The 27,974-nt window shown below is 45.9% G+C and overlaps 1 protein-coding gene across 1 annotated transcript; it reads left to right on the top strand.

Moving 5' to 3' along the window:
- Positions 1 to 60: 60 nt before the first annotated feature.
- On the top strand, positions 61 to 27,974 carry LOC309385757 (maestro heat-like repeat family member 5; the record flags this gene model as incomplete). The annotated part of the gene is made up of 27 exons (XM_081940461.1): positions 61 to 478; positions 1,149 to 1,285; positions 3,246 to 3,353; positions 5,190 to 5,306; positions 5,759 to 5,881; positions 6,414 to 6,563; positions 7,384 to 7,503; positions 8,683 to 8,823; positions 9,154 to 9,206; positions 9,873 to 10,008; positions 10,437 to 10,532; positions 10,685 to 10,789; positions 11,513 to 11,648; positions 12,882 to 13,000; positions 13,328 to 13,477; positions 13,979 to 14,133; positions 14,886 to 15,033; positions 15,369 to 15,550; positions 15,785 to 15,922; positions 16,731 to 16,845; positions 19,740 to 19,883; positions 20,448 to 20,624; positions 23,614 to 23,760; positions 23,848 to 23,913; positions 24,306 to 24,431; positions 26,115 to 26,217; positions 27,808 to 27,974. 27 exons carry the CDS (start codon positions 61 to 63, stop codon positions 27,972 to 27,974), a joined length of 3,777 nt encoding a protein of 1,258 aa, XP_081796587.1.

Raw genomic sequence — 27,974 nt, 5'->3', positions numbered from 1 at the left:
AACCTTTTCCCTTGTTGATAGGATCTGCTTCCAGGTCCAGCGGTTGCTCTTGACGGCAGGATGTCTCACACGCTGAAAAAGTGGCCCTTCCTGAGGAAGGACAGCCAGGAGGCTCATCCAAAGATTAATAATAATGACTCGCAGCGGTGGGACAACCGGGAAGGCCAATTCTCGGGCTCCCACCCATCCACTTCCTCAGCCGCTCAGCGAACCATGCAAGTCCTGCCTCTGCTGGCAAAGTCTTCTCCAGCTCCAATGGAGGCCAGGAGGAAAGTTCAGCTTCCAGCACAGGGACTGCCCGATTTGGCCCAGAGAGGAACTGTCAAGACCCCTCCGAGGGCTCCTCAGATGGAGGTCACGCATGGCCAGAAGGAGCCCCCTCCCCTGCCAAGGGGGCCCGAGAGGGAAAAGGCTCAGAGGAGCAGTCTTGACCAGGGGAGAAAACGCTCCCCAGATGCCATCCTATCTTTATATCCAGGTATTTACCTTACAGGGCTGGGCCAGCTCTGGAACCAGCCTTCTCCTATCACATCAGCCCATCCCACCCTATCAATCAATCAATCAATCAATCAGAACAGAGCCGGAAGGGACCTTAAAGTTCTTCTAGTCCAACCTCCTACTTTGCTCCTTCTTCACCTTCAGGTGCTTTGGAAAATATGTTGACCCCCTCCTCTTTGTGGCAACCCTTCAAATACTGGAAGACAGCTCTCATGTCACACACACACAAACACACATACACACAAAGAGACCGCCCTTCTTTTCTCAAGTCGAGCGAAACCCAAATCCAGCCATTGTCCTTCATCAGGCAGGGGAGTTATGGTGGAGACCCTCTCAGCTCTTGGGATTTTATTCACTGATTTGAAATTTCACACTGTTTTAATCTTATCATTTAAGAAAAAAATTGTCATCCTAAATCAATCTTCATATTTCATGGCTAATTTTATATGCTGTTTTATATCTTGATTGTCCTGTTCCTCCTCCAGAGGTTTGTCTAAGGACATGAAGATGAGGGACTCGAGGCTTGTAACACGTTTGACTCCTCCTTCAGGCTCAGCCTGGCCCTCCCCTACACCCCTTTCCCCTCTTCCCTTCGAGAAGGCTCCTCCCACCCAATTGCCCCTCAATCTCATCCTGTCTCTCCTTCCCAGAACTCTCCGATGAACAGTTTCGGTTTTTGTGGGAGAGCAAGAAGTCTCTCAAAGGCAGACCCATCAAAGTGATATTGGACTCCATGGAGGAGAGGAAAATGTTGGATACTATCTTGGAACATCTTCATCCTCTCCAGGTAAGCAGCTGCGTTTGTGTCCTTTGTGCAGAGGTTGCAGAAGCCAGGGCTGCCCCGGTGGAGATAATTGACCCCCAAAGTAGACAAAGGTGGTTCTGGAGAAGCAGTTGAACGATGGGGCCCTTAGTGGGAGGAGCATGGAAGGACCATGGAATGATCACCTCAACCATTTCGGACCCCGCCTCAACATCACGACAAAGCGGTCCTTAGAGTCTGTCACCAGCCGTCGAACGCTTCCAATGCATGGAGAAAATCCAAAGAAGGTGGAGATTTTTGGGTATCTGGGATCCCACCTCCAAGGCAAAGGTCTTCTGACACAGGCTTTCTTAAAAAGCATGAAGCACAGTCTTGGTCCCAGCAAAACCTTTTTTACTGACACGACTACGAATTCCTTTCATTCAGAGTCAGCCAGGCTTGGCAAACAGACTTTCAGAGGAATATTTATCTACATGAACCTTATCTTGCTCGGAGAGCTGCCAGATAATCAGTTTCCAAACACAGGGCAAGGCAACACTTGGCCCAGAGACTCTTAGTCACAAACAGAACTTTCCACTCTTGAAACGGCCAACCGACCCAATGCCTGAGTCCTTGTCTGAGCTTCCCTCAGTCCCCAGAACTGACCCATGTTCTTCTCCAACCTCCTCATTGTCCCACTCTGCTGCCAACTCCACTGGTGGGCCACAACAAAAGGGAACATCAATGGCAAGGCGCAAGCAAGGGTGAATGCAGCCTGGATGCGTTGGCGAGAGCTCACTGGTGTGTTACGGATTGGCATCTGTCTTGAATCTAAGACCTACAAGAGAACCATCCTCCTGTTGCACTGTATGGCCCTGAATGCTGGGCAGCAACAGGAGGGAGCAAAAGCTCTCTCCATGCCATGGAAATGCGAAGGCTCCCTTGCATATCAGGCACCTCCTTTCCTGACCTCATCACACATGACACCATTCGACAATGTTTGGTGTGGCTCCGATTACAGAGAAGATGAGAGAAGGCCGACTCTGCTGATAAGGACACGTCCCGAGAGCAGCACCTTCCACCGTGGCCAAGGCTGCCTACCAAGTAGAAGTCAAGGACTGGTGACCTTGTGGGCATCCAAAACAGGGATGGCAGGAGGCCATCAACAAAGATATAGAAGCTGCAGGCCTTCTCCCAGGCGACACAGGTGATGGTGCAAAGTGGCCCTCAATGATGCATAAAGCGAAAACTGTATCTTATTTATTTATTTTTATTTCTTAGATTTTTAGACCGCCCCTCTCCCAAAAAGGGACTCTATGGGAATACACTAGGAAGAAGAAGATTGGGCCCTTGGTGCTCCCTGAACTTGGTTCTTTAGTTACACACATTTCATGACCCAACTTCTGTACATCATCAGTGCTGGTGAGTGTGATGTTTTCTCCCTGCTCATTTGGGGCAAGCTTCTGTGTATAAACAGAGAGCAAACTTCAGTCCTTTCTAGCACTGATGATGTTTCCTAGTTGGGCCATGAAACATCTGCAAGAAAACCCTTCTTCTCCTTCACTCTAAAAACCTTGTACTCCCTATCAACCTCTAGAGCAGGGGTGTCCAAACTTGGGAACTTTAAGACTTGTGGACTTTAACTCCCAGAATTCCCACAAGTCTTAAAGTTCCCAAGTTTGGACACCCTTGCTCTAGAGACAGGTTGGTTCCTTGCCATTCCAGACAGAGGAAGAAAATCCATGCTCTTCATCTCACCTTTTGTGGCAGAGCTTTTCCTTCCGTTCCTCTCAAAAGCTCTCTCGGCTCCAGCTGATAAAATCCGGATGGTCCTTCTTAGGTGCTTTGTGTCTGTTCCAGCTAGAAAAGTCGAGTCAATGATCCAATGAATCCTGAGGCAGAAGGGAGACCAACCCTTCCCTTGGAAACACACAAAAACCTCTTCCTTCCTCTGCTCCTTCATGTCCTCACAGCTTCTCTTTTGTTGTCTTTGTTGTCCAAGCAGATTCCTGCAGACCACAAAGTGCCCAGGGGGAAAATCAGTGGACTGCAGCCCATCAGCCAGAAGCCTTCAATGCCACAAAGCTCTTCCCACTTCTTGTCTAAAGAGAAGGTAAATATGCTGAGCTTTCCCCCTTTTAGGGCGCAGTTGTCTTACACACAAGGTCAGAAGAGGACAACTTCCTTATCTCCATAAATTTTTGTCTCTTTTCTTCTTCTGTGCTTTGAAGTCTGGGGTAGAGTTCCAATCCATCCATCTCCCCTTTCCATGTTCCACTCTTGCTAGTACCAACCTCGCTCACTTTGTTGTCAGTATCCACAGTTTTCTTATCTCTTTGCTCATTTTTTTCTTCCATCTGTTGAACTCTGTCCTCCACTTTCTTCATTTGGTAAACATCCTCAGTTTCTCCATCAGATTTTTCTGTTTTGTATTCCATATTCTCCAATCTCTTTTCAATTCTCTCTGTCACAACTAATAGATTTTGAATTTCAAACATAATCATTTGCAATGTTACAGTTTCTTTTTCCTGCTGGGCCATTCTTTCAGTTTTGCAGATACTGCCACTATGGGGTTCAAGGCTATTTTAATAAACTTCAAACAGGTTCATTTATTATCTTTCAAGTCAAAATGTTGTCTTCCCTCCAATGCCTAGTGATAGAACTTCCAAAAGGCACCTGTATAAACAACTTGTGCACTTCCTACTATCACTGTCAGTCAGTGACGTGCGGTGAGGTTTATGACTGGTGAGGCAGTGACACAGTGCTGAGTTTCAAATATTTTTAGACTTGTGGACTTCAACTCCCAGAATTCCACAGCCAGGCATGCTCAGTTCCAATTTAAAGCGACAGCATTTGTTTTTTTCCTTTGCTCCTTCTTTCTTTTTCTTTTTCTTCTCCTTCCCCTCCTTCCTCCCTCTCTCCCTTCCTCCCCCTCTCTCAAACACAGACACACACACACACACACACACACACAGACACACACAGAAGTTGGATTGGACTATCTCTCCTACCCCTTCCCTCTCTCACTCACTCTCAAACAAACCCCCCCACACACAAAATTTGGATTGGATATCTTTTCCAGTGGCTTGAAAGCAGCTCCTCTGCCATCACCCCCCCTTCCCCTGCTGCCTTTCCCAAACACCTCCACCATTGCAAATGCAGCCTGCTGTCTGGGTGGGAAATGCCTGGAACACAATAAAGCCCACCCACCACCTCCTGCTGGCAGGCTGGCGTGAGAGGAAAGGCAGAGAAGCCGGAGGGGAGCCGAGCCGAGCCTTCCAAAAGAAAGAGTCTGGGGGGAAGTGTGTGTACTACAGCATGGCTCTTTGCCTGGCTTCCTGCCTCCTCCTGTGGTCTCCTCAGTGCTCGCTTGTGCTCTCCCTCCCCAAGTGTAGTTTGATTGCAGGTGGAGCCACGTTGCCTTTTCAAACTTGTAATCAGTGAAGCTGGTCTAGATTTTTATATAGTTTTATCCAGCTGTGTGTGTGAGAGAGAGAAATGAATGGGGGCCTGGGGAGGAAGTCACTACACTTGGGGAGGGAGAGCACCAGTGAGGTTAAGCAGAGTCATCCACGGTGAGGCAGCAACTAGCTCAGCTTTTTCCTTTTACTTTTTTTTTTTTCATGATGAGAGTGGTGAGGCTGTGCCTCACTTGCCTCACCTGACGGCACGTCACTGCTGTCAGTAAACAATCTGAAAGAACCTTGAATCTCAAGTGATCAAAGAGAAAGAAGAAAAAACAATGTACCCAGACTCCAGTCTCTAAGTGGCAGCGTAATTGCTGTTCCTCCTGTTGTTACAACCCTCTTTATAATCCTTCTTATATTATAATCCATCCTGTGCTTGACCACACTTGGTCCTTTTCTGATCGTCCTTTGTCCTATGTTTCCATTTCCTGGATGATGGGTGGAGTTCCCTCAGACTCACGCACTCTTTTTCCAACCTTCAGATAAACCTATATAAATACTATGGCTTAAAGTTGAGGAATACCAGACAGAAAGATCTTGTAAAAGACCACCTCAAAAAGCTTCTGGCATTCTCATTTGCAGATGAGACGGACAGAGAGGTGAGTGGGGGTGGGCTGCCTGCGGGGGCTGAGGCCTCCAACTTTGTGGGGTCCTTGGTGCTCTCTGAGCTTGGTTGCAAGAAATGCAGACCTTTTGCGACCCAACTCGGTCATTTCATCAGTTCTAGAAGGGAACAGGTTTTGCAGAGGGGAGGTGAAGGGAGGAGGAGGGAATAGGAGAGGAGGAGGAGGAGGAGGGGGAGGAGGGGGAGGAGTTAGGAGGAGGAGGGGAGGGGAGGAAGAAGAGGGAGGAGGGGAGGAGGAGGAGAACTGTGGGGTTTTTGGAGGAGTGCTTGGTTGCTTTCTTGCAGACATTTTATTACCCAGTTAGGTAATTTCATCAGTGCTAGAAGGGCCTGGGGTTTGCAAATAGGAGGAGGAGGAGGAGGAATAGGAAGATAAAAAAAAGAAAATGTGCAAATGTCCTAATTCACAAGCATTGCTTTGCCTAGGGAATCTCGGAGACCATCCGCCTCGCTGCATTCCATCATCTGCCAGAAATCCTCCTGGTCCTCAGGGAGGCCAGGAACATCACACAGCCCAAGCGACTATCTCTCTCGGAAGGCTCCTATAAGGTAAGACCAGGGATGGGGTTCCAAGGTCCGAAACTCAGTAGAGAAGAAGGCTGGGGGATTCTGAGAAGGAAAGTCCTAGATGTTTAGAAGGACAGATAATACCTGAGATCAGCACTGAGATTGTAGGTGGGGCTGGAAATTGTCCACCTCCATCTGCCGGAGGACTATTTTATAAATCTAGAGAAGATCATGAGTTGCCCAACAAACATCTCAAGTAGACCCAAAGGTGCTTTTTCAAAGGGCTTGGACTTTGTTTGACCTTGAAGACATTTCGCTTCTCATGCAGGAAGCTTCTTCTGTTTTGACCAAAGTCAGAAGTGAAGAAGCTTCAGGCAGAACTGAAGAAGCTTCTTTGATGAGAAGCGAAACCTCTTCAAGGAAAAAACAAGTCCAGTTGCCTTTGGAAAAAGCCCCTTTGAGACAACCATGACCTGGATGACTAACAATCTCCATCAGTTTCCATCCATGGCTTCTTGTCTTGTCTTCTGGTGCTCTGGAAAAGAGTTTGACACCCTCGTATTTGTCCTGGCAGGACTCACAATATCTGTCTGACAGACGGATTAGAACAACATTAATCCTCTGCTATGGACAAGCAGCCCAGGGAGCCTCCCCTGAAGACCTGGGTGTTTTCATCCAACCCATCGTGTCCGAAATTCTTGTCCAGTACGCCACCATGAACAAGGTAGGCTGGTTTCCACCCTCTGTCAGTGCTGGCAGGACTGTTGTTTTCCTCCTCCTAGTTCCTTGATCTGGTTTTTTACTTCTGCATTGTTTGTCTGGGGTTAATCCCTGCTTATCTGGATTTCAATTGATGGTGAAAAAATATAAGAAACATCTCTAAAAAAACCAGCCAAGCTCAGGGAGCACCAAGGGCTCCACAGTTCAACCCTGAGCTACAAATCGCCCCTTTTAGTGAACCAGGACAACCTGACTGCAGTTCTTAGAGGTTGCTGGGGAGAATCTGGGCTCAACAGGCGACCTCCAGCCCCCAGTTATGCCTCCCATTCAGATCTGCTTCCTGTTCCAATTGCCCTGGAGATGATGAAATGCTAGTGGTTTCTTTATCTATGGTCATGCCACATTCATTACACTCAAGGCAGCACATTATCCTCTTTCTTCCTTTTCACACAACCACAACAACCCTGTGACATGTCTTGGATTGAGAGAGAAGAGCTGGGCCAGATGTAGACTCACCCAGCTGGCTCTCGTGCTGAAGGAGGGACTAGAACTCACAGTCTCCTGGTGATTGGCTCAGAGAGTTGGCTTTCATGGCTATAGTGGGACTAGAACTCTCCATCTCCTGGTGATTGGCCCAAAGTCTCTCGGCTGCCTCTCATGCCTAATGCAGGACTAGCACCCAGAATGTCCAGGGGATATTTTGATTGGGAGCCCCCTGGAGTTCAAGAAAAGACGGTCGGCTACGTAAAGGTTGAAATAAATAGATGCACCCTCTTCCTCCTGGTGTCTTCTCACCCCACCCTCTTCCCAATTGGGTTTCCCAGGACGAAGGCCTGAAGAAAGCCTTCATGAGGTCCATCATCATGGTCACCAAAGCGGCTGCCCTCAGTAGGAGGCAAGACCTCCATCTACCCCAGAAACAGGAATTGGTTATCAAGATCATCGTAAGTGGGGAGCGGGAGGGGCAGGTGCTCCTGGGCGCCTTTAGGTTTGAAAGAGAATTTGAACCGAATTGAATTCCAGTCAATTGAGCCCCAAATTATTCTTTTGCTAAGTGGGACGGCTGTTAAGTGAATTCTGCCCCATTGTACGACTTCTCTTTCCACAGTTGTTAGCTGAATCACTGCCATTAAATTAGTCCCACGATTGTTTCATGAATCTGGCTTCCCCATTGTTTTTATTATTAGTGTTTATTTTTATATCCAGAGAGAGAGACAGACAGAAAAATAGATGATGATGATAGATAGATAGATGATAGATAGATAGATAGATAGATAGATAGATAGATAGATAGATAGATAGATAGATATGGATGCATGGATGGATAGTGAGAGAGAGAGAGAGAGAGACAGACAGACAGACAGACAGATATTTAATATATAAAGTAGAAAGACAAATAGAAATGGGAAATAAGGGGAAGAAAAAAGAAGAGGATAAGAAGGAGAAAAAGAAAAAAAAGACATTGAGATTTTCTAGAAGAAACGACACAGCCAATGTCCAGAATGGAAGAGGGCGTAAATGTATAACTTTAAGAACGGTGGATTCAACTCCCAGAATTCTCCAGCCTTCAGGGATTCTGGGATTTGAAGTTCACAGGTCGTAGTGAGGCTCTAGTTACCCATCCCTGACTTAAACCATGGTCAGGGGACACTGCAAACTGCAATCAATGCTGGCTGGTTGCCAAGTGACCAGCTTGGTCTGATCGCTGAGGTAGAAGATCCTCTCAGAACTTCAAATATGGGTCATAAGTAATCCTTGGGTATTAGAATTAGAAGAACAAAGTTGGAAGGTGCCTTGGAGGTCCTCTAGTCCAGCGAGGAAACCCTACACCACTTCAGACAAATGGCTATCCAATCTCTTCTTTAACACTTCCAATGTTGGAGCATTCACAGCTTCTGGAGGAATGTTGTTCCACTGGTTAATTGTTCTGGCAGGAAATTTACCCTTGGTTCTAAGAGGGATCCTGGAGAGATCCTTCATAACTTTAAATGGTGGCTAAGCAAGCAGTTGTAAGTTGAGGACTTCCCATGTCAACCAGGAAAGGCGTAGGGATGGGAGTAGTGCCAGCTGGATGGTGGCCACATCTCAGGAGCTTCCTTACATGTCTTTCCTTCTCCTTTCAGGAAGTCATTGAAGATGAGCCCGAAAGACACCTGTCCATCATAGTTCTCCATCAAGCCATCGTCACCATCACCTGCATAAGGTATGTACCTGCCCCACCCTCATCTTCCCACCAGCTGGGGAGGAACTTGGAGTTGGACCAAGTGATGGGATTTCCATGCCAAGTCCCCGTGCTCTAGAGCAGGATTTCAAACCCCATTTCATTGAGGTGTAGGAAGAAATGTCCTTCTGGGTTTGGCTCGAATTGGGGAAAAAGACACTGGAGACATGGAGACTGCCTGGAAGGATGGTTTTAATGGTGGACAGGACCACATGGCTTGAGTCCTGAACAGAAAAGGTGATCACATGCTTCAATGTTGGTGGAGAAAAAGAGAAAAAGCTGAGGGAGGGGCTTGCTAGGCTTTTTATAACCTGTTCAGTCCCACCTCTGTTTCCTGTTCCTGTGTAAGAAATGTATTCTGATTGGTTGTCAGACTCCCATGGGAGCCATGCAGGGGCAACTCTCTAGGCTGCGTTTTGAATCCAGGTTTGGTTGAGTTCTCAGATGCCATGTGGGGAGTTGGGTAAAGGGCCAATATTATCATGCCTTAATCCCATCCCCCTGGAGCTGAAGGGGAGAACTCTTTATTATGTAAAGGGACTGGCTTGGCCTTCTTAAGGGCCTATTGACAAAGTAGTTGGAGGCAGGAAACTACAGGGAGCTATTCTCTCTTTAATAAAACACGTTTCTTCCTTTTCACATCCAGGGAAATATAATATTCTGCCGTTTCAATATTTCCTAGGATGCTTCATTTTTCTGGGAGAGGACTGGGTGATAACCTTCCACAGAGGGACACATCAGGGCTGTGGTGGGTGGGTGGATGAATGGATGGAGAGAGAGAGAGGGAGCGAGGGAGGGATAGATAGATAGATAGATAGATAGATAGATAGATAGATAGATAGATCGATAGATCGATCGATCGATCCAGGAGAAAGTTTCTTACACTGAGAACAATCAATCAGTGGAAGAGTTTGCCTCCAGAAGTTGTGTTCTCTCCATCACTCGAGGTTTTCAAGAAAAGATAGAACAACCATATGACTGGGATGGCTTAAGAACCATCAAGCAAGGGTTGGAGTAGAAGACCTCCAAGGTCCCTTTTAGCCCTCTGAGTCTAGAAACCCCCCCCCCTCCTCTTTTCTTGTCTTTCATCAGCCGTATGAAGCCCCCCTTGAATTCCGAGGTGAGGTCTAAAGTGGTCAAACAAAGCATCCGGAAGGTGTTTTCGTTGCCAGCTATCAAGGTGTCCACAATGAAAACAGATATTCAACCCCCATCATCTCAATCTCAGGTGAACAGTCCAGACGGAGCAAAGAAATAGTGGATCCACCTGGAAACAAGGATGCAGTGAGCCGGATTCCCAATCTCCTCAACAGCCCTTGATCCATCCCTTGAGCCAAAATTCACTTCACTAATGTCTCGCTTAGTGATGGAAATTTTGGTCTCAATTGTGGTTGTAAGATGAGGACTGCCTGCATTTGAATATCCCAGAACTGTTAAGGAAGAAAAACCAGCCCTGCAAGGTCGGCCACTCCATTTACTGCAGACCTCTGGACTTCAACTCCCAGAATTCCATGGCTGGCTCAGGAAGGTTGGGAGCTGCAGTGCCCCTATCAGAAAAAGGGCCATCAATTCCCCACCCCTGGATTTCTGCCTCTTTCAGGTGCCGTTCCTTCCTTGACGCCCCTCCTTCCTTCTGACATTTTCTCCTTCTTTTAGGATTTCTATCAGCAGACGGCCACCGCCTGCAACAACATGCTGACCGGATTGCTGTCCGAAGCTCCCAATTTGGATGCCCTGCAGGAGATGCTGATGGTAAAGAGAGATCCTTTCTTGGGGTGGGTCACCCAGTCAGCCAGATGTTCAGGCTGGATTTGGCCCTTCTGTCCCCCTGTGGAGTCTGTGGCTCTTCCAACTGGGAATGACCCATTCCTCCTTTCCTCCTTCTCCTTCGTTTCCCCTGGCAGCACACAAATCCCTGGATCGACTCTCCAAAGAGCCACGAGAGAGAGAGGGCCCTCAAGAGCACCAAGCACCTCCTCAAGTTCGTTTCAGATAACGTCAATTTCGACGTAAGTCTCCCTTTGGGATGAGAAGTGACCAGCAACTGCGTTTCTGTCATGCTGTGATTCTATAATTCTGTAATTCTAAGTTTCTGTGATTCAAAGATTCTGAGATTCTGTAATTCTCAGGTTCTGTGATTCAAAGATTCTGAGATTCTGTAATTCTCAGGTTCTGTGATTCAAAGATTCTAAGATTTGAGGATTCAATACAATACAATACAATACAATACAATACAATACAATACAATACAATACAATACAATACAATACAATACAATAGGAGAGTTGGAAGGGACCTTGGAGGTCTTCTAGTCCAACCCCCTGCCTAGATCCCTGGATCGACTCTCCCAAGAGCCAGGAGAGAGAGAGAGGGCCCTCAAGAGCACCAAGCACCTCCTCAAGTTCATTTCAGAAAACGTCAATTTCGACGTAAGTCTCCCTTTGGGATGAGAAGCTGTGATTCCGAGATTCTGTAATTCTAAGATTCTGTGATTCAAAAATTCTGTGATTCAAAGATTCTGTGATTCAAAGATTCTTTGATTCAAACATTTTATGATTCTAAGATTCAAATATTAGATAATTCTATGATTCTAAGTCTCTATGATTGTAACATTCTGTGTATCTAAGATTCTGAGGTTCTGTGGTTCTGATTCCCTGATTTCAGCTGGCTGAAAGCTTCATGAGCCCCCTCCGCTTCTCCTTTTCCCCCTCCTTTTCCCTTCCTTTCCTTAGACCACAGCTGACTTTTCTTTGCTGGGACAGCTGGTGGCTTTGCTGGCCTTGCACATTGGCGACACCAACCCAGAAGTTGGCCAGACGTCCGCAGAGGCTGCCTACCACCTGCACCACCTCCTCATGAGCAAAATGGGTGAGAAAGTTGGACTCCAAGGGCTGACTTGCTGCAAGAGGACCAGGGATACCCCCTGCCCAGGAGACCTTTGGGTGGCACAGCCTGTGGTGTGGCCAAGACCCTGGCCATTGGGCTTGGCAGAGAAGCCTGGAATTGGCAGTTGATATTGGCACTTCTCGGGGTTAGGGATCCTTTTAAGACTGAGATTCTCACGTTAACTGAGTCAGCTAGGGAGGAGGAGGAGAGGGGGGAGAGAAGGAGCGATGAAGAGAGAGGCAGGGAGCAAGGAGGAGGAGGAGAGGGAGAAAGGGAGACAGGGAGGAGAAGCAGGCTGAAGAGGAGCAGCAAGTAGGCCAGGGGTCCTTTTATGACCTAGATTCTCACTTTAAGTGAATCAGTTTGGGAGGAAGAGGAGGAGGAGGAGATAGGAGAGAGAGAGAAGGAGTGATGAAGAGAGAGACAAGGAGCAAGGAAGAGGAGGAGGAGAGAGAGGGAGAAAGGGAGACAGGGAGGAGGGGGAGGAGGAACAGGAGGAGGAGGAGCAGCAAGTGGAGGAGATGAGAAGGGAGGGGAGAGAGATGAAGATAGGGAGAGGAAGATGAGGAGCGGGAGAAGAGGGGGTAGTGAGAAAATAGGGAAGAGAGAGGGAGAGAGTGAAAAGAGTTAGAGGAGGAGGAGGAGGAGGAGGAGGAGGAGGAGGAGGAGTCCCTTTCGGGAGAGGGGGCGGTCTATAAATATGAATAATAATAATAATAATAATAATAATAATAATAATAATAATAATAATAGGAGGAGGAGGAGGAGGAGGAGGAGGAGGAGGAGGAGGAGGAGGAGGAGGAGGAGGAGGAGGAGGAGGAGGAGGAGGAGGAGGAGGAGGAGGAGGAAAAAGGACTGTGGGGTCCTTGGTGCTCTCTGAGCTTGGTGGTTTTCTTCTTGACATTTCATGACCCAACAAGGTAAGTTCATCAGTACTTGAAGGGAGGGATCTTTTATCTGTGCTTCTTTACAAGTGTTTTGCCCTGTAAGTATTGATGGTCAACATCCCTGATGACCTTCCCTAGTTGGGCAATAAAACGCCTGCAAGGAACCCCCCCCTCCCCAGCTCAGAGAGCACCAGGGACCCCTCAGGTCGACCTTGAGCTCCCGATCTTCTCTTCTATTTCAATGACTAAACCGGCCGTCAGATGAAGGAAGTTCCCAAGTTCTGAAGGCCAAAATCTGACCTTGTGGTTTTTTCCCCTCCATCCAAAGCGAAAGAAACAGACAAGAAACAGAAGAATAAAAAGGGGAATATTGTACATTGGTTGCGTGAGGATTTCTTTGTTTCGGGTTCTGGGATCTTCTACAACAACATCTCCAAAATGGCGAAGGTATGTTTTGGATCAGCCATTGGCCTGTCTTCCTTTCGCTCCTCCTCCTGACCCGGAGACCCTCAAAGGAGTCAGTCTCACAGTGGGGACAGCATCCTCCCAAGGTTGGGCTTTGGGTACCCCTCCTCTCCAATGCCTAGGAGGAAGAAAGGGCAGCTGCCATGTTGGCTTTCTTGACCCCGATCTGAATCCCACATATGGAGGACATGGAATAAGGCCTGCCTCTCTAGATGGTGTGCTGTCCCCCAATCTGGGTCAAAGTCTCAAGAGAAGGGAGTCAAAGCCCTGAGGCATCTCTGCATGGTCTCCTTTCCTTCTCTCCGATAGGCCTTTGGGGAGCACCTCAGCCCATTGCAGCTAACGCAGGTGATCCTGGACGCCCTGGAGGCCTTGACACACGCGGACAAGAACATATCCCAGTCTGCGGGGCAGCTCCTCAACTCCATCCTGGAGGAGTGTGGCATGGATCTGGAGGAGGTAAGAAAATTGCAGGGCTTGGAGCAAAAGGGATGTAGGAGATTTTTTAGAAAGCAAAGACGAGAACGGCTGAGACCTTGTTGGCTCAGTGATGACGCTTTGGCTGGTTTTAAGAAGGCTAGGGCTGGATGGGAGACCACTGAGCTATCCAAACCTCCCAGAAGACGGTAAGGGCAAAACAAAGGAGCCATATTGCTTTCATGAAAAATAACATTTGGTGAGCCAGTGTGCCAGTGGTTAAGGCTCCAGATGTTTTTCCATCTTTGTCATCCGCCTTGAGTTGCCATATGCGAATAGGCAGCAATATAAATCTCCTAAAATAAACCAATAAATTATCACAGGCAGATGGACAAATCAGGAGTCCTTTCAAAAATGTAGGGCAAACATTGACATTGTGGGGGCCAATTTATTTCCCCCAATGGGTGGGAGTTATCGTCTCTACTGCATCTCCAATGGAGACCAACGCTGGATCTCATCCCTCCGATCTCTCTTTTGCCATAGCTACCTAAGATCTTGAAGGAGATTTACCAGCGTCTCCCGAATATTGCCCACCCAGCAACGAAACACCTCACCCTCAAGGCCGTATGTCACCTGGCATCCAAGAGGGTCAACCCAGTTGTGGACATATTGCTGGAATCCTCCATTGGCTGTGATGGGTAAGAAGAACTTCAAGGAGATGGGCCTCCTGTTGCCTTGGATTCCTCAGAGACTCTCCATCCTTTGCGATGGGGTGAATCCCTGTAGCTCAGGTGGAGGGAGAGGGTGGAGGTTGGTTCTCTGAGCTTCTGCGTTGGTTTCCAAATGTTTTGTTACCAGGCAAGGTAACGTCTTCAGTGGAGTTTAAAGAACGCCAGTGCTGGTGATCTTCTGCTTGTAAGGGCTTGGTGTGGTCAGTAGGTCTTGTGATGGAGAGGTCACGTCAGGTGTGGGTTGTCTCAGGTGAGGGTCATATCAAGTGAGGGTCTTGTGATGGGGAGGTCACCTCAGGTGTGGGTTGTCTCAGGTGAGGGTGATGGAGAGGTCACCTCAGATTGAGAGTTATGTCAGGTGGGGATCTTGTGATGGGACTTGTGATGTGGAGGTTAGTAAAGGTTGTGTCAGGTGAGGGTCTTCTGAGGGAGGTCCTGATGGGCCATGGGTGTGTCACAGATGAAGTCTTCTAGTGGGGAGGTCACGACTTTTCTTGTCACATTCGTTAAGTGAATCACTGCAGTTGACAAACAGTTGTAAGTCGAGAACTACCTGTGTATATAGAGATTTTTCTGGCATGAGAGCCATTTATTTGGCCATCGGTTTTCCAATCCTTCCTTCCATTGGGACGGGGGGGTTCATCTATCTGGACTGGCCGTCTCTTCTGAAATGGGGAAAGTATCTGATTTCCACCCTATCTGTTTCTCCCCCTCTGCAGAAGCGCCAGGGAGGTTTGGGGGGCACTGGCTGCAGACCATTATGCCAACCTCAAGATCATGAAGCCCCTCTTGAAAAGGCTGCAGGACCAAGACCCCAGCACCGACGCCCTCGCAAGGAGGAACAGCAAGTCCCTCATGCCCATTGCGGTAAGCCCTCCACGTCTTTGGGAATGGGGGAGGGAGGCAGTGGGCAAGCAGCTGGGGGCTGAAATTGGAGCATCATTTGGCGTAAGACGCTCTCCTTTAAGTGGAGGCAGATGTTTCTCTCCCTGAGCACAATGAGAATACATCTGCCGAACAAAACTCCTCATTGGCAACAGGAAGGGCATCTGGCCAGTAAACCCCCAGCTCCATTCAGATGGCCAGACTCCACCCTGCAAGTGTTTCTGGGAACGTTAGAAGAAGAGGAAGAAGAAGAAGAATGTGATGAAACTAAGTAACCTGGGGAGCCCAAGGTGACTCACCCTTCATCCCGTTTCTAGGCCACCAACGCTCTCTGTTTCCTCCTGTCCCTCCCGAACGCTGCTGAGCTCCTCCACAACAAATTCTCCAACCTGCTCCTCGCCCTGGTCACGCAGCTGTACTTCCTCCTGGGAGCCAGCAAGAGTGTTGCCAGGAAGTCCAGCAGAGTCACAGACCTTTCAGAACAGATCAACCAATTGGGGTAAGGAATGTCCTGGGCCCAATCTGGATCCTACAGGATATCACTGGAGGGGGAAGAAATAAATGGAGGCTGATTTGCTGTTGTGTTTTGTGGTTGTTGCACAAGCTGCCAAGTGAAACCTGGAGATCTCCTGAAGGGCAGCGGGAGGCCGGTTGGTATCAGGGCAAGCCTGGCCTTTGCAGGGGGCATCAGCCGAAGGATTGGCACCAACTCTTCTCCCTTTCTTTGATTTAGCACGGCAGTGCAGGCGATCAAAAACCTCATCCTGTCTGCTGGATACGAAGAGGAGTACAACGATTTGGGGATGGTGGGATTCTGGGAGATGCTCTTGAGCCCAGATAGTCTGTTTGAGGCCATTTTCCACCTGGTCCGGTAAGAACTTCAAAGTCCAAAGAGCTTGGCTACAAGTGGCAGTTGGTGAGAGAGGGAGGGGAAGGGCAGAGGGAGAGGAGGAGGAAGAGGCGGAGAGAGAGAAAGTGAGGGAGAGGGGGAAGAGGGAAGGTAAGGTGAGGGAGAGAGAAAGAGAGGAATAGGAAGGGTGAGAGTGGGAGGGGAGGGCTGAGGGAGAGGAGGAAGAAGAGGCAGAGATAGAGAAAGTGAGCGAGAGGGGGAAGAGGGAGGAAAGAGGGGAGGGAGAGAGGAAGAGGGAGGGTTAGATAGAGGAAAAGGAGAGAGGGAGGGAGAAAGAAAGTGAAGGAGAGAGGGAGGGAGGGCAGAAGGAGAGGAAGAAGAAGAGGTACAGAGAGAAAGAGAAGGAAAGGGAGGGTGAGAGGGAGGAAAGAGAGGGGGGAAGGGGAGATAGAGGAGAGGGAAGGGGAGCGAGCAAAAGAGAGGGAGGGGGGAGAGAGAGATGGAAACAGAAAAGGAGAGAGAGAATGAGAGGGAGAGTTAGACAAAGAAAGGAGAGGGAGAGAGGAAGAGGAGGGAGGGAGAAAAAGACAAAGAAAGAGAGGGAATGTGAGAGGGAGACAAAAGGAGAGAGAGAATGAGATGGAGAAGGAGGGTGGGAAGGAGAGGGAGAGAAAGACAAAGAAAGAGAGGGTGGGTGAGACATTATCTAAATACTTACTTCATTGAGTAATTCATTTATCCATAATTCAGATAATCTTTTCTCTAGCTTGGTGATTTTCTCCTCAATCACCAGCAGATCTTGTCTGATTTCTCCCTATTTGATCTTTAGGAAACTCTTCACTTACTCTAAAGTGGAGCTGAAGGTGATGTTCAGACAGGCCAACAACTATCTGCACCATCCCGATTTAAGGGAGAAGACAATTGGGATGGTGTTCTTCTCAGAGGTGAGGAGACATTGTGATGCACCACAACATTGTGGATCTCCAGGAATGTTGCGCAGGATTCAAGAGGACTTTATGGTTAGGAACTTGAAGTTGTGGGGGCTCCATCACTGGAGGCCTTGAAGAAGAGACTGGAAAGACCATTTGTCTGACATAGTAGATGGTCTCCTGCTTGGTCAAGGGGTTGGACTAGAAGACCTCCAAGGTCTCCTCTTATTCTGTTAATTGGTGGAATGAGAAGGAGCGAGGGAGGGAGGGAGGGAAGGAGGGAGGGAGGGAGGGAGGGAGGGAGGAAGATTCAATGACCCCAAATTCCATTTCCTCTTTGCATTATAGGCAGTTTTGTATTGCCATACTGTAGTCCTCAACATAAGACCATCATAGAACCTCCAGTGGTCACTAAGTGATCGCAGCAGCCCTTAAGCCAATGCCGTGGTCATATACTTAGGATAAACCAGATACTTCAGTGATTTCCTTCTACAAGTTGTCCTCGACTTATGACCACAACTGAGCTCCAAATTTCTGTTGCTCAGTGAAACAGTCCTTAAGCAAGTTTTGTCCCATTTTACCTCCTCCTTTGCCATAGTTGTTAAGTGAATCACTGCAGTTGTTAAATTAGTCACATGGTCGTTAAGTGAATCAGGTTTCCCCATTGACTTGGCTTATCAGACAGTCACAAAATGGATCACGTAACCTTGAAACACTCCGACCGTTGGCAGGTGAGGCTGACATCGCGACGATACAACATGCAGTCTTGAAATTCCGGGATCGCCGTCGATATGACTGCCGTTGGATTGTCCTTTTGGACCTAAACGGTCCCGTAGAGACGGTGATAGAGAAGGGCACATCCTCCTGATCCCAGGGACATCGCAAAGTTCCTGGCAGATCCAGGAGAAGCCCTTTTCTCCATCGAAAGAGAAGCAGCCATTGAAGCTGCTTAAAGTTGGGACAGCTCCAGAATGGAAGGAAAGCGGGAGAGAAAGTGTGTCGAATTGGTGAGATAATTTTATTATTAGAGAAGAGAACAACCAAAAAGATCAAAAATAAAGTTAAAATTGAAGACAGAAGAGGTAAGCGACAAGATTAAAGCCTGAGTCAAACTTAGTGTGTTCTTTAATCTTTTTATTGATGGAATTTTTACAAACACTTCTTACTTTTCAAACTGGACCGGTTTTTTCTTCTTCAATTTTTCCTTTTTTTAATACTTATTGATTAAGACTTTCTTTCTTTTTCTTTTTTCAATGTTCTAGTACATATTCTTTTAAGAACTTTTCTTTTTCTACTGAAGTTTGGAATATAAAGATGGGAGTAAAAGTAGAAGAAAAGAAGTTACACTGCCACTTAGAGGCTTGGAGTCTTGGAAACATTGTTTTTCTTTTTTTTTCTTTGAACATTTAATTTACATTTCAAGGTCTCTGAGCTTCTTTATTGAAAATGATAGCCGGATGAGTACGGATAGTTTATACAGGTGCTCCTCTGGGGTACTATCAGTAGCTAGATTGGAGTGAAAAGGAAGCCTTGAAAGAGAGAAGAATTGCAGTGAACTTGTTTGGAATTTAATAAAAAAGCCTTGGATTCTATATAGTGGCAGTGTATATCTGGAGGAATGTTGCAACATGAAAAGAAAACAAAGTGACATGGCAGATGATTATACAAGAAATTCAAAAAATACAAGTAAGAACAGAGAACATTGAAAAGAGAATGCAGAATATTGAACAAAGAACAGAAAAAAATTGAAGAAAAAGATGAACAAAAAGATAAGAAAATTGGTGATATTGACAGCAGATTGAGGTTGGAAAAGACAAGAGTGGAATATTGGAATGGGAGATTGATAGATTAGAATTCCAGAATTCCAGAATATAGAAGAAGAAAAGGGAGAAAATTTGGCAATGTAATGATAGAAATTTTGGCAGAAGCATTGGTGATAACCGAAGGGAAGTTGATGGAAGGAACAGACAAGGGGTTTCGAGTCTTTACAAGATATGCAATGAAAAACAAGTTGCCAAGAGAAGTCCATATAAGATCTTCTAAGAAAGCCATTAGAACACAAATACTAAAAATAGCAAGAAATATAGGATTTCACTACTATTGGAAGGATACAGGATGATGTAATGAAATGCTATAATAAAAGCTAATTTAAATTTAGTTAATCTTAGAATATTAAGCATAAAATGAAGTAATAATAGTTATAGTCAAATAAATGATTAATATTAATAATGCCTGTGAAATTTTATATTAATTGTAAGTGAGGACTATGGAGAGGACGCATAAAAGTTTTGTAACCAAAGATAAATCATTTTATATAGAGTACAATGTAAAGATGTAACATTACTGGATGGATTTAGGATGATGTAATGAAATGTCATAATATAAATATTCTAAATTTAGAATATCTCACATAAAAGGAAGTAATAATAGTTATAGTCAAATAAATGTTAAATAATGATAATAATTTATACATATATATTAGATTGATAATATGAGATTCTATATAAATTGTAAGTGAAAACTCTGGAGAGGAGGCACAGGAGTTTTATGACCAATCGACATACTGTATGTAACTGGAGGATGGTTTTTATGCTCTATGTTTGTTTATGTTTGTTTGTTTAAAAATAAATAATATTAAATAAAAAATGAAACACTGCGACACACATAAATACGGACCGTCAAGTATCCAATTTTTGATCAGGTGACCGTGATCAATGGTCATGAGTCTGAAAAATGGAGTTGTCCCTTTTGTCAGTGCCGTGGTGACTTTCCGCAGTCACTAAATGAGGACTGTCTTTTCTTTTCCTCTCCCCGTAAAGGCTGAATGTGGCATCTCTTCGTAGAGGCTCTGAGGAAAATTCCCTTCCTTTGTTTTGCTAATGCTTCGTCTCTCTCCTCTTCTTCCCCAGCTTCTCTATCACCCGGAGCTCGGACACCTCTTCGTCATAAAGGACATCCTCGATGTCCTCCAAGACTGGATGGCTCAGCCATATCCCCTCATCCAAATATTTGCTATTCGTGGTCTGGGGTATCTTCTCCAGCACCCCTTGGAGGTAAGAGATGGGGGGCAGGAAGTGAGGGACTTTCAAGGGAGCAGCAGGTGTGACCTCTCTGGGAAGTCTACAAGGCTAGGAAGGGTAGAAGGAGGAGAAGAAGACAACCACCAGAAAGAGGATGCCCTCAGCTACAGTGGGGTCTCTTCTACAAAGATGGGGGCATCCCTGGAAGATCTGAAGGATCAATTTGGAGACAGATCCTCTTGGAGGACATCTAAAGCAGAACAAGAAGCAACGGATGGAAACTAACCAAGGAGAGAAGCAACCTGGGCCTAAGGAAAAATTTCCTGATACTGAGAACAATTAACCAGTAGAATGACCTACCTCCAGACGTTGTGGGTGCTCCAACACTGGAGGCTTTCAAGAAAAGACTGGACAACTACTTGTCCAGAATAGTGTAGGGTCTCCTGCTTGAGCAGGGGGTTGGACTAGATGACCTCCAAGTTCCTTTTCAACCATGTTATTCTATGTTCTATGGGCTTCTATATGTTTGTCATTCCTAGACTCAGAGAACTCCAGTGACCATGTTTAATTGCTCCCTTTCTTCCCTCCTTCCTCCAGAATACGATGTTAGAGCCGGTGCTAGTCCCTGTGGTCAACTGTGCTTGTCACCCAGAAAAAAGTGTGGCAAAGGAATCCCTACGGACTCTTCAGTTCCTATTCCGGCACCTGAATGTTCAAACCTATGGATGGAAAGCTGTCAATCTTATTCCGGTCCTGGGGAAGTATTTTGCTGATGTACGTCAACCAAATCACGACAAACTAATCCACCCCCCCTTTCTCTTCCTCTCCCTCCCTTCTCTCTTTTTCTCCCATAAAGATGGCCTGGGTAACATCTGCAGAATTCTAATTTTATCAAAAAGGCTTAGAAATAGTTCAGCAATAACTGTGCTGTTCCCATCTAAAAGAGTGTGTGAGCTTTCAGATGATCCTTGAGCCCTTCCAGAGAGCTGGAGAAGGTTCCCACTCTCTTCAGCTTCACCAAACCACTATCAATCCCTCTCCATATTTATTAAAAGTCCAGATTGGTGTTGCTTGATCTCAGACACTTTAAGGTGTGTGGATTTCAACTCTGAGGCCTGAGAACTCCAGAGGTTGAAGTCCCCACATCTGAAAGCTGCTAAGATGGGAAAACAACTCCCTCGATCAAACCATAGAAGTTGGTCTGCAAGCCCTTTACACCCATGGCCAACCATTCGCATGGCCTTTTCTAGAAAACAGTTGCCAGACTCCCCTTCCTTTGTTTCTTGAGTGGGAAACTGAGGCAGATCAGACAAAGAGGATGGAGGTTATGAAGGCTATTATGTAGGGTTAGTGGAGCTCTCCTTGCCTTTCTCTTTAAGGAAACAAAGGAGAATCAAATGTGAGATGTTTTCTTTTTTTTTTATTAAAATTTTTAAATAAACTTTACAATTATCACCCCCCTTACCCTTCCCTCTTCCCGCCCTCCCTCCCGCCGACCTCCCAGAGCAAAATACAGGGTATAAACATTTAACAACCATACGCTAACATAAGCTAACTAATTTTAACATGTTACTATTCTTGTGCTTTAACTCCCCCTTTACTAAGCTAACTTTGAATAAATTGTAACGTTCTTTATGCCTTCATTCATAAGCTAACTGAATTTTTTTAGTCCGGTATTTGTTTTGAATGCAGTCAATCCATCTTCTCCAGTCCAGCTTGTACTTCTCATCTGAGTGATCCTTCAGATAGGCTGAAATTTTGGCCATCTCTGCTAAGTTTACTACTTTTAACGTCCATTCTTGGATAGTAGGCAACTCTTTTTTCCATCTAGCCTGTAACTGACCATACTGAAACCAGGTTTGAATTACCCTTTCATCTCTTAATGCATTTAAAGATTTCAACTGCAGTGCGCCTCTATCCATACTAAGGAGTTCTGCATATGTAGTTACATCTTGTTTTTGTTCTATACTTATGTTCTCTATAGCGTGTCTAGGCACCCCCCACATAGGTATCTTGTCGTTTAGCCTATCTTGATATTTTTTCCAGACACGCAGTAAGGCATTCCTTAAAATATGACTTTAAATATCTTGTCGGCCTTCTTGTCGTATATTAAATAAGCATGCCAGCCATATACCAAATCGTAACCCTCAATATTCAATATTCTATCCTCTGTTAAGTTGATCCAATCGCTGACTGTTGCTAAAACTGTTGCTTCATAGTATAATTTTAAATTGGGCATTTTTAAGCCTCCTCTTTCACGTATGTCTTGCATTATTTTAAGTTTTATTCTCGGTTTCTTTCCTACCCAAACAAAATTGTTAATACCTTTCTGCCATTCCTCCAAATTTGCGTCTTTTTAAAGTATTGGTATCATTTGGAAGAAGAATAGAAACTTGGGCAAAACATTCATTTTAACTGCAGCTATCCTTCCCAACAAAGACAATTGTAATTTTTTCCAATTATTCATTTCTATCTGTATTTTATGCCATAATGGTTCATAATTGTACTATATAATTTCCCATTTGAAGTTGTAATATAAATTCCTAAATATTTAACCTTTTTTACTATCTCACACCCTGTTACTCTTTCTAATTCTTCTTCTTCTTTTTTTTTTTGGTTCGTAGTCATATTTTTAGCTATCATCTTTGTCTTCCCTAGATTTACTTTGAACCTAGATACTTGATCATATTGGTTAATTATATTCATTAGACCTATAACTGATTCCCCTGGCTGGGTTAAAGTTACAACCAAGTCATCCGCAAATGCTCTTACTCTATATTCGTAGTGCCTAATCTTAATTCCTTGTAGTTTGTCAGACCCACGTATTCTGTTCAATAACAATTCCAAGGTTAAGATAAACAATAATGGAGACAAGGGACACCCCTGTCTTGTTCATTTTTCAATTTTAAAAGATTCTGTTAAGCCTCCATTAACTATAATTTGTGCTGTCTGTTTCTGGTATATTGCTTTGATAGATTGCATGAAATCCTCTCCGCACTGCATCTTTTGTAGTATTTTTATTAAAAATTGCCAATTGACTTGGTCGAATGCTTTCTCTGCATCTAAGAATAGAAGCACTGCCGGGACTTGATTATACTTTCCCAAATATTCCATTATATTAATGTTTTGTCTTACATTACTTTTCATTTGCCTTCCCTGTATAAAACCAGACTGACCATTGTGAATCGTTTGTTGCGCAATTGGGATTAACCTGTTTACCAATATTTTAGCAAAGATTTTGCAGTCTGTATTAAGTAATGAAATAGGCCTGTAGTTTTTTGTCTGGGTAGGATCCTGTTCTTCTTTTGGAATCAATGAAATAAAAGCTGTTTTCCAAGATGGTGGGACCATGCCTTCCATTTGAATTTTATTAAATAGTTCCCTAAGAGGTTCCATCATTTCTAGTTGTAACTTTTTATAATAAACTGCTGTCAAGACATCTGTGACAGGCGCTTTGCCGATTTTTAACTACTTAATTGCCAGGAAGATTTCCTCTGTAGTTACAAGTTGATTCAATCTTCCCCTTTGCTCATCTGTAAGTATAGGAATTTTCTCTTTCACCAAATATCGGTCTATGTCTATGTCTATTTAATCATATCATGTTGAAAAACTTCTGTGAGATGTTTTCTTGTCTGCAAATTCTGCTCTCAGTTTTTGCTCAGCTGACTGTAGTATGTGTTGCAGTTTGTCTTCTAGGTTCTCACTACACCTCCCATTTACTGAATGCTATTGGAGGGACTGACGCATTTCTCTTCCTTCGTAGGAGGACATCGAGTTGCGCAACACCTCCATCACCCTTTTTGGCCTGGTCTTAAAAGGGGTCAAGGAGACAGAGGAGAATCTGACCAAATCCATCCTGCGCAGCCTGATTCCTCTCGTCATCCAGTTGGCTAATCGTTGGACCCAAGAGGTGAGTTGAAGGGCAGGGTCAACTAAGCTCCTGCTCTTTCATGCTCCCTTCTCCATGAGACCATGCTGTACCCCCATCTTCACTCAGGGCAACATGGTTGCATCATGTGGACCCTCTCGAGAAGGCAAAGAGATTCTGGACAATCCTGAAGTTGTGAGGTCCTTGGTGCTCTCTGAACCTGGTTGTTTTCTTGCAGGCCTTTCCTGACCCAACTAGGTGACAGCATCAGTAGGTTGGAGGGGAGGGTTTGACCTCTGCTTAATGCCCAATCATTTTGATGTTGGTGCAGGTTTTCTGTTGGGTTGTTCTTTGATTAGGGGGTTGTTTTCTGCTTGATTGTTTGTCTGGTACCAATAGAAGAGAATCGGGGTTGAATTGTGGGGAACTCTGGCCTTCAGGGGGGCCCTTGCCCTGCATTAGCTTCCTCTTGGGGTGGCTCATCCCCTTTCCCACCTCTGAGCAAGGAGAAGCCTGGCTTTTCTCTGCCAAAGATGGATAACCTCAGAACCGGCTCCTCTGATGCCTCCTTTCCTCCCGCGGCCCAGGTCTCCAGGAACACCCTGACCTCCTGCGTCTCCTTTATGAAGTGGGAGGAGTTTCCAGAGACTTTGTTTGACTACGAGATTTACACCAGTCTCCAGAGCATGTATTCCAGCATCTGCTCGGAGGTGGTAAGTAGGAGCCCAGCTGGTTCCTTTTCTTCCGGATTAGAGTATAATATATTTTCTTTTTCTCCTGCCTTTCTTCTTTTGATAAATCATTCAAGATAGTGGACGTCCCTAATGCTTCTCCTCCCCCTTCCCCTCCTCCTCCTTCTCCTCCTATTCCTCCGATTTCCTTCCCAACAAGCCTGTGAGGTAGGCTGCCCTGAGAGAGAGGGACTGGACCAAAGTCATCCAGCTAGCTTTCATGCCTAAGGCAGGACTAGAACTCCCCAAGTCACCCATCGGACTTTCATCCTAAAGGAGGGACTAGAACTCACCGGCCCCTGGTTTGTTGCCTGAAGCCACAACCACTAGACTAAATTGACTAGAGGGATTCTTCTTGGGTTGTTGCTCCCTTGGGAACAGCAGAGGTTCTATGCCACCATGAGGACTAGAAACTTTGCTGATTTGTGGGTTTGACGATTAGAAATGGCAGTTTGTGGAAAAGGGAAATTACGATGTAAAGAGGGCAAAACATAAATGCATTTATAAGATCAGAAGCCATTTCCTTGTCATCTTTCTTTCCCTTTTCTTTTTCTGTTTGTTTTTCACTATCTACCATTTTCCTTTATTTTCCTTTTTGGTTTTAATTTGGATAAAAGTGTCTTTAATAGCACAAATGTGTGCGTGTATAATATAATACAATATTGAACTATATTATACTAATACTTATAATATACTGTACTATATAGTGTAATAGTATATTGTATTGCATTGTATAATAGTCCAGTCTAGTCCAGTCCAGTCAAGTGCAGATTAGTATAATAATATTGTTTAGTATAATAAAAGATAGTATAGTACAGCGATGGCGAACCTTTTTTGGCTTGCGTGCCATAAGTGGGGGGGGGGAGTGTAGGGGGGTCGTGTGTGGGCATGCCGCACCCATAATGCAATGCATGACACCCAGTTTGCATGCACGCACTACAGGAGCGAACCCCCCATATTTTTACATCCTTTTTTCGCCCTCCCCAGGCTCCAGAGGCTTTATAGGAGCCTGGGGAAGGCGAAAACAGCCTCCCCCACCCCCTGGACGCACTCCGGAGGCGTCAGGGAAGCCTCCGGATGGTCCCTGATGCCTTCGGTGTGCTCAAAACGACCCTCCGAGTCTCTTCCGGTTTGCTCAGAGGATCCTTTTTAGCGCTCCAAAAGCTTCGGGGACCATCGGGAGGCTTCCCTGATGCCTTCGGAGCGCTCAAAACGACCCTCCGAGCAAACCAGAAGTCACTTTCGGTTTGCTCAGATGGTCAGTTTAAGCGTTCCGAAGGCTTCAGGAAAGCTCATGAAGCCTCCGGAGGGCCTCCTGTTTGGGGGGGAGAAGGCTATTTTCTCCCTCCCCAGGCTCCTATAAAGCCTCTGGAGCCTGGGGAGGGGAAAAAATGGCTTTAAAAAGGGTGAACTCAGCTGGCCAGTGCGTCTCGCGTGCCCTGACAAATGGCTCCACGTGCCACCTTATGTGCCATAAGTTCGCCATCACTGGTATAGTATAACAATTTTATAGTTTAAAGTACAATATGATACGATAAAGTATAATAAAATTCAATATGTTATTGAAGACATTGTTGTTGAGGACATGAGGACTAGAAACCTTAGAAAGAAAAAAAGAGGAAGCTACAGAGTTCATTGCCTTGTTTATGGCCTTGTGTTCCCCAGATCAATCGATGCAAGGAAAACCTGCCTGAAATGTTGGAGCAGATGTTGGAATTCCTGAAGAGCCGGAATTCTTTGTCCCGAGAGGCAGCTGCCCTCTTAATTGGTAACCCCAAATGCAAACTCTGGAAGGAGGGGAGGAAAAACCAGGGCAGGTGGGCGGGCTAAGGCCAGGCATGCTGACCATTATCTCTCTCACTCACACACACACATACGGCCCCCTTTCTTAATGGTATTGCTGTGGTTGTTAAGTGAGTCACGTGGTTGTTAAGTGAATCTGGATTCCTTTCGGTGTTTGCTCACCCAAAGTTTGCAAAAAGTGATCAGGTGACCCCCAAGACTCTGCAACTGTCATACGAGTCAGTTTGCCAAGCATCCGAATTTTGATCCTGTGGTGTTGGATTTCTTGAATCAGTCAACTTAGCCGTCTCTGCCAACTCCACCAACCTTTTCTTTGCATGTGTCTAGGCTGCTGCGCACAATACATGAAACCAGATGTGGTGACTTCCAAACAAATCGAAGAAGTTTTCCTGGGTGAGTTTAATAAATAATAATAATAATAAATATTTATTTCTTAGCCGCACCCTCTCCCGAAGGACTCGGGGCGGCGTACAATAAAACATAGGAAATAAATATATAAACAAACATACATATAACAAAAACGTATACCAAGACATATACATATACAAGGAGGAGGTGAGCTGATGAATAAAAAACAATTAAAAACACAATGTTTAAAAACCCTTAAATAATTTAATACAATTAAAATACCCCAAATAAAAAACCCGTCAGGAGCGATATAGTTGGATTAAAGTTGAGCCAGGCCAGCTACTTGAAATAGGTGGGTCTTGAGTTTTACACGAAAGGAGCAGAGGTCGGAGGTATTCCTAATATCCGGGGGGAGGTCATTCCACAGGGCTGGGCCCGCCACAGAGAAGGCTCTACTCCTAGGCGCCGCCCCCCAGCACTGCCTGGTGGACGGCACCTGGAGGAGACCCTCTCTGTGCGAGCAGATTGGTCGCAGGGATGTATGGGGCAGAATACGATCCCGCAAGTAACTAGGTCCTGAGCCAGGGAGCGCTTTGAAGATCGTTATCAAAACCTTGAAACGCACCCGATAGACCACAGGAAACCAGTGCAGCTCGCGCAGGAACGGTGTCACATGGGAGTACTTAGTACTCCCCATAATTACCCACGCGGCTGCGTTCTGGACCAACTGTAGCCTCCGGGTGCATTTCAAGGGAAGCCCCATGTAGAGAGCGTTACAGTAGTCCAAGCGAGACGTCACCAGCGCATGAGTGACCATGCGTAAGGCGTCCCGGTCCAGTAGGGGGCGCAATTGGCGCACCAGGCGAACCTGGTGGAACGCCCCCCTTGCCACGGCTGTCACATGGTCATCCATGGACAGCCGGGCATCCAGGAGGACGCCCAAATTGCGCGCTCGCTCCACAGGGGCGAGTTGGATGCCCCCGATGGCCAATGATGGAATTAATTGGCTGAACCGGGGAGCTAGTACCCACAGCCACTCCGTCTTGGAGGGGTTGAGTTTGAGTCGGTTGCCATCCATCCAGACCCGTACGGCTTCCAATGTTCCCTCGCTTGAAGCAGAGATTTTCTCTCCAGAAGCTCTGTCCCTGATCAGGATTGGTTCTCAAGGTGGATCCCGGGAATCATTTCTTTTCTGGATTCCTTCCAGGTCTCCGGGATCTTCAAGAGGATTGCGAAGCCTCCGTGGCTCAGGCTGCAGCTGAGTCCATGGAAAAAATCTTTCGGCAGTGCGGCCATCGGATCAACCCTGCTCTCATTAGTAGCCAGCTCCTCTCCAAAGTCATCCAGAGCATCTCCAAGACCAAATTATCATAG

This window comes from Natrix helvetica (genome assembly GCF_964273705.1).
Source record: "Natrix helvetica genome assembly, chromosome: 2".
Taxonomy (NCBI): domain Eukaryota; kingdom Metazoa; phylum Chordata; class Lepidosauria; order Squamata; family Natricidae; genus Natrix; species Natrix helvetica.
Note: the sequence above shows the minus strand (reverse complement) of the source record. Positions and strands in the feature narration are given on the sequence as shown.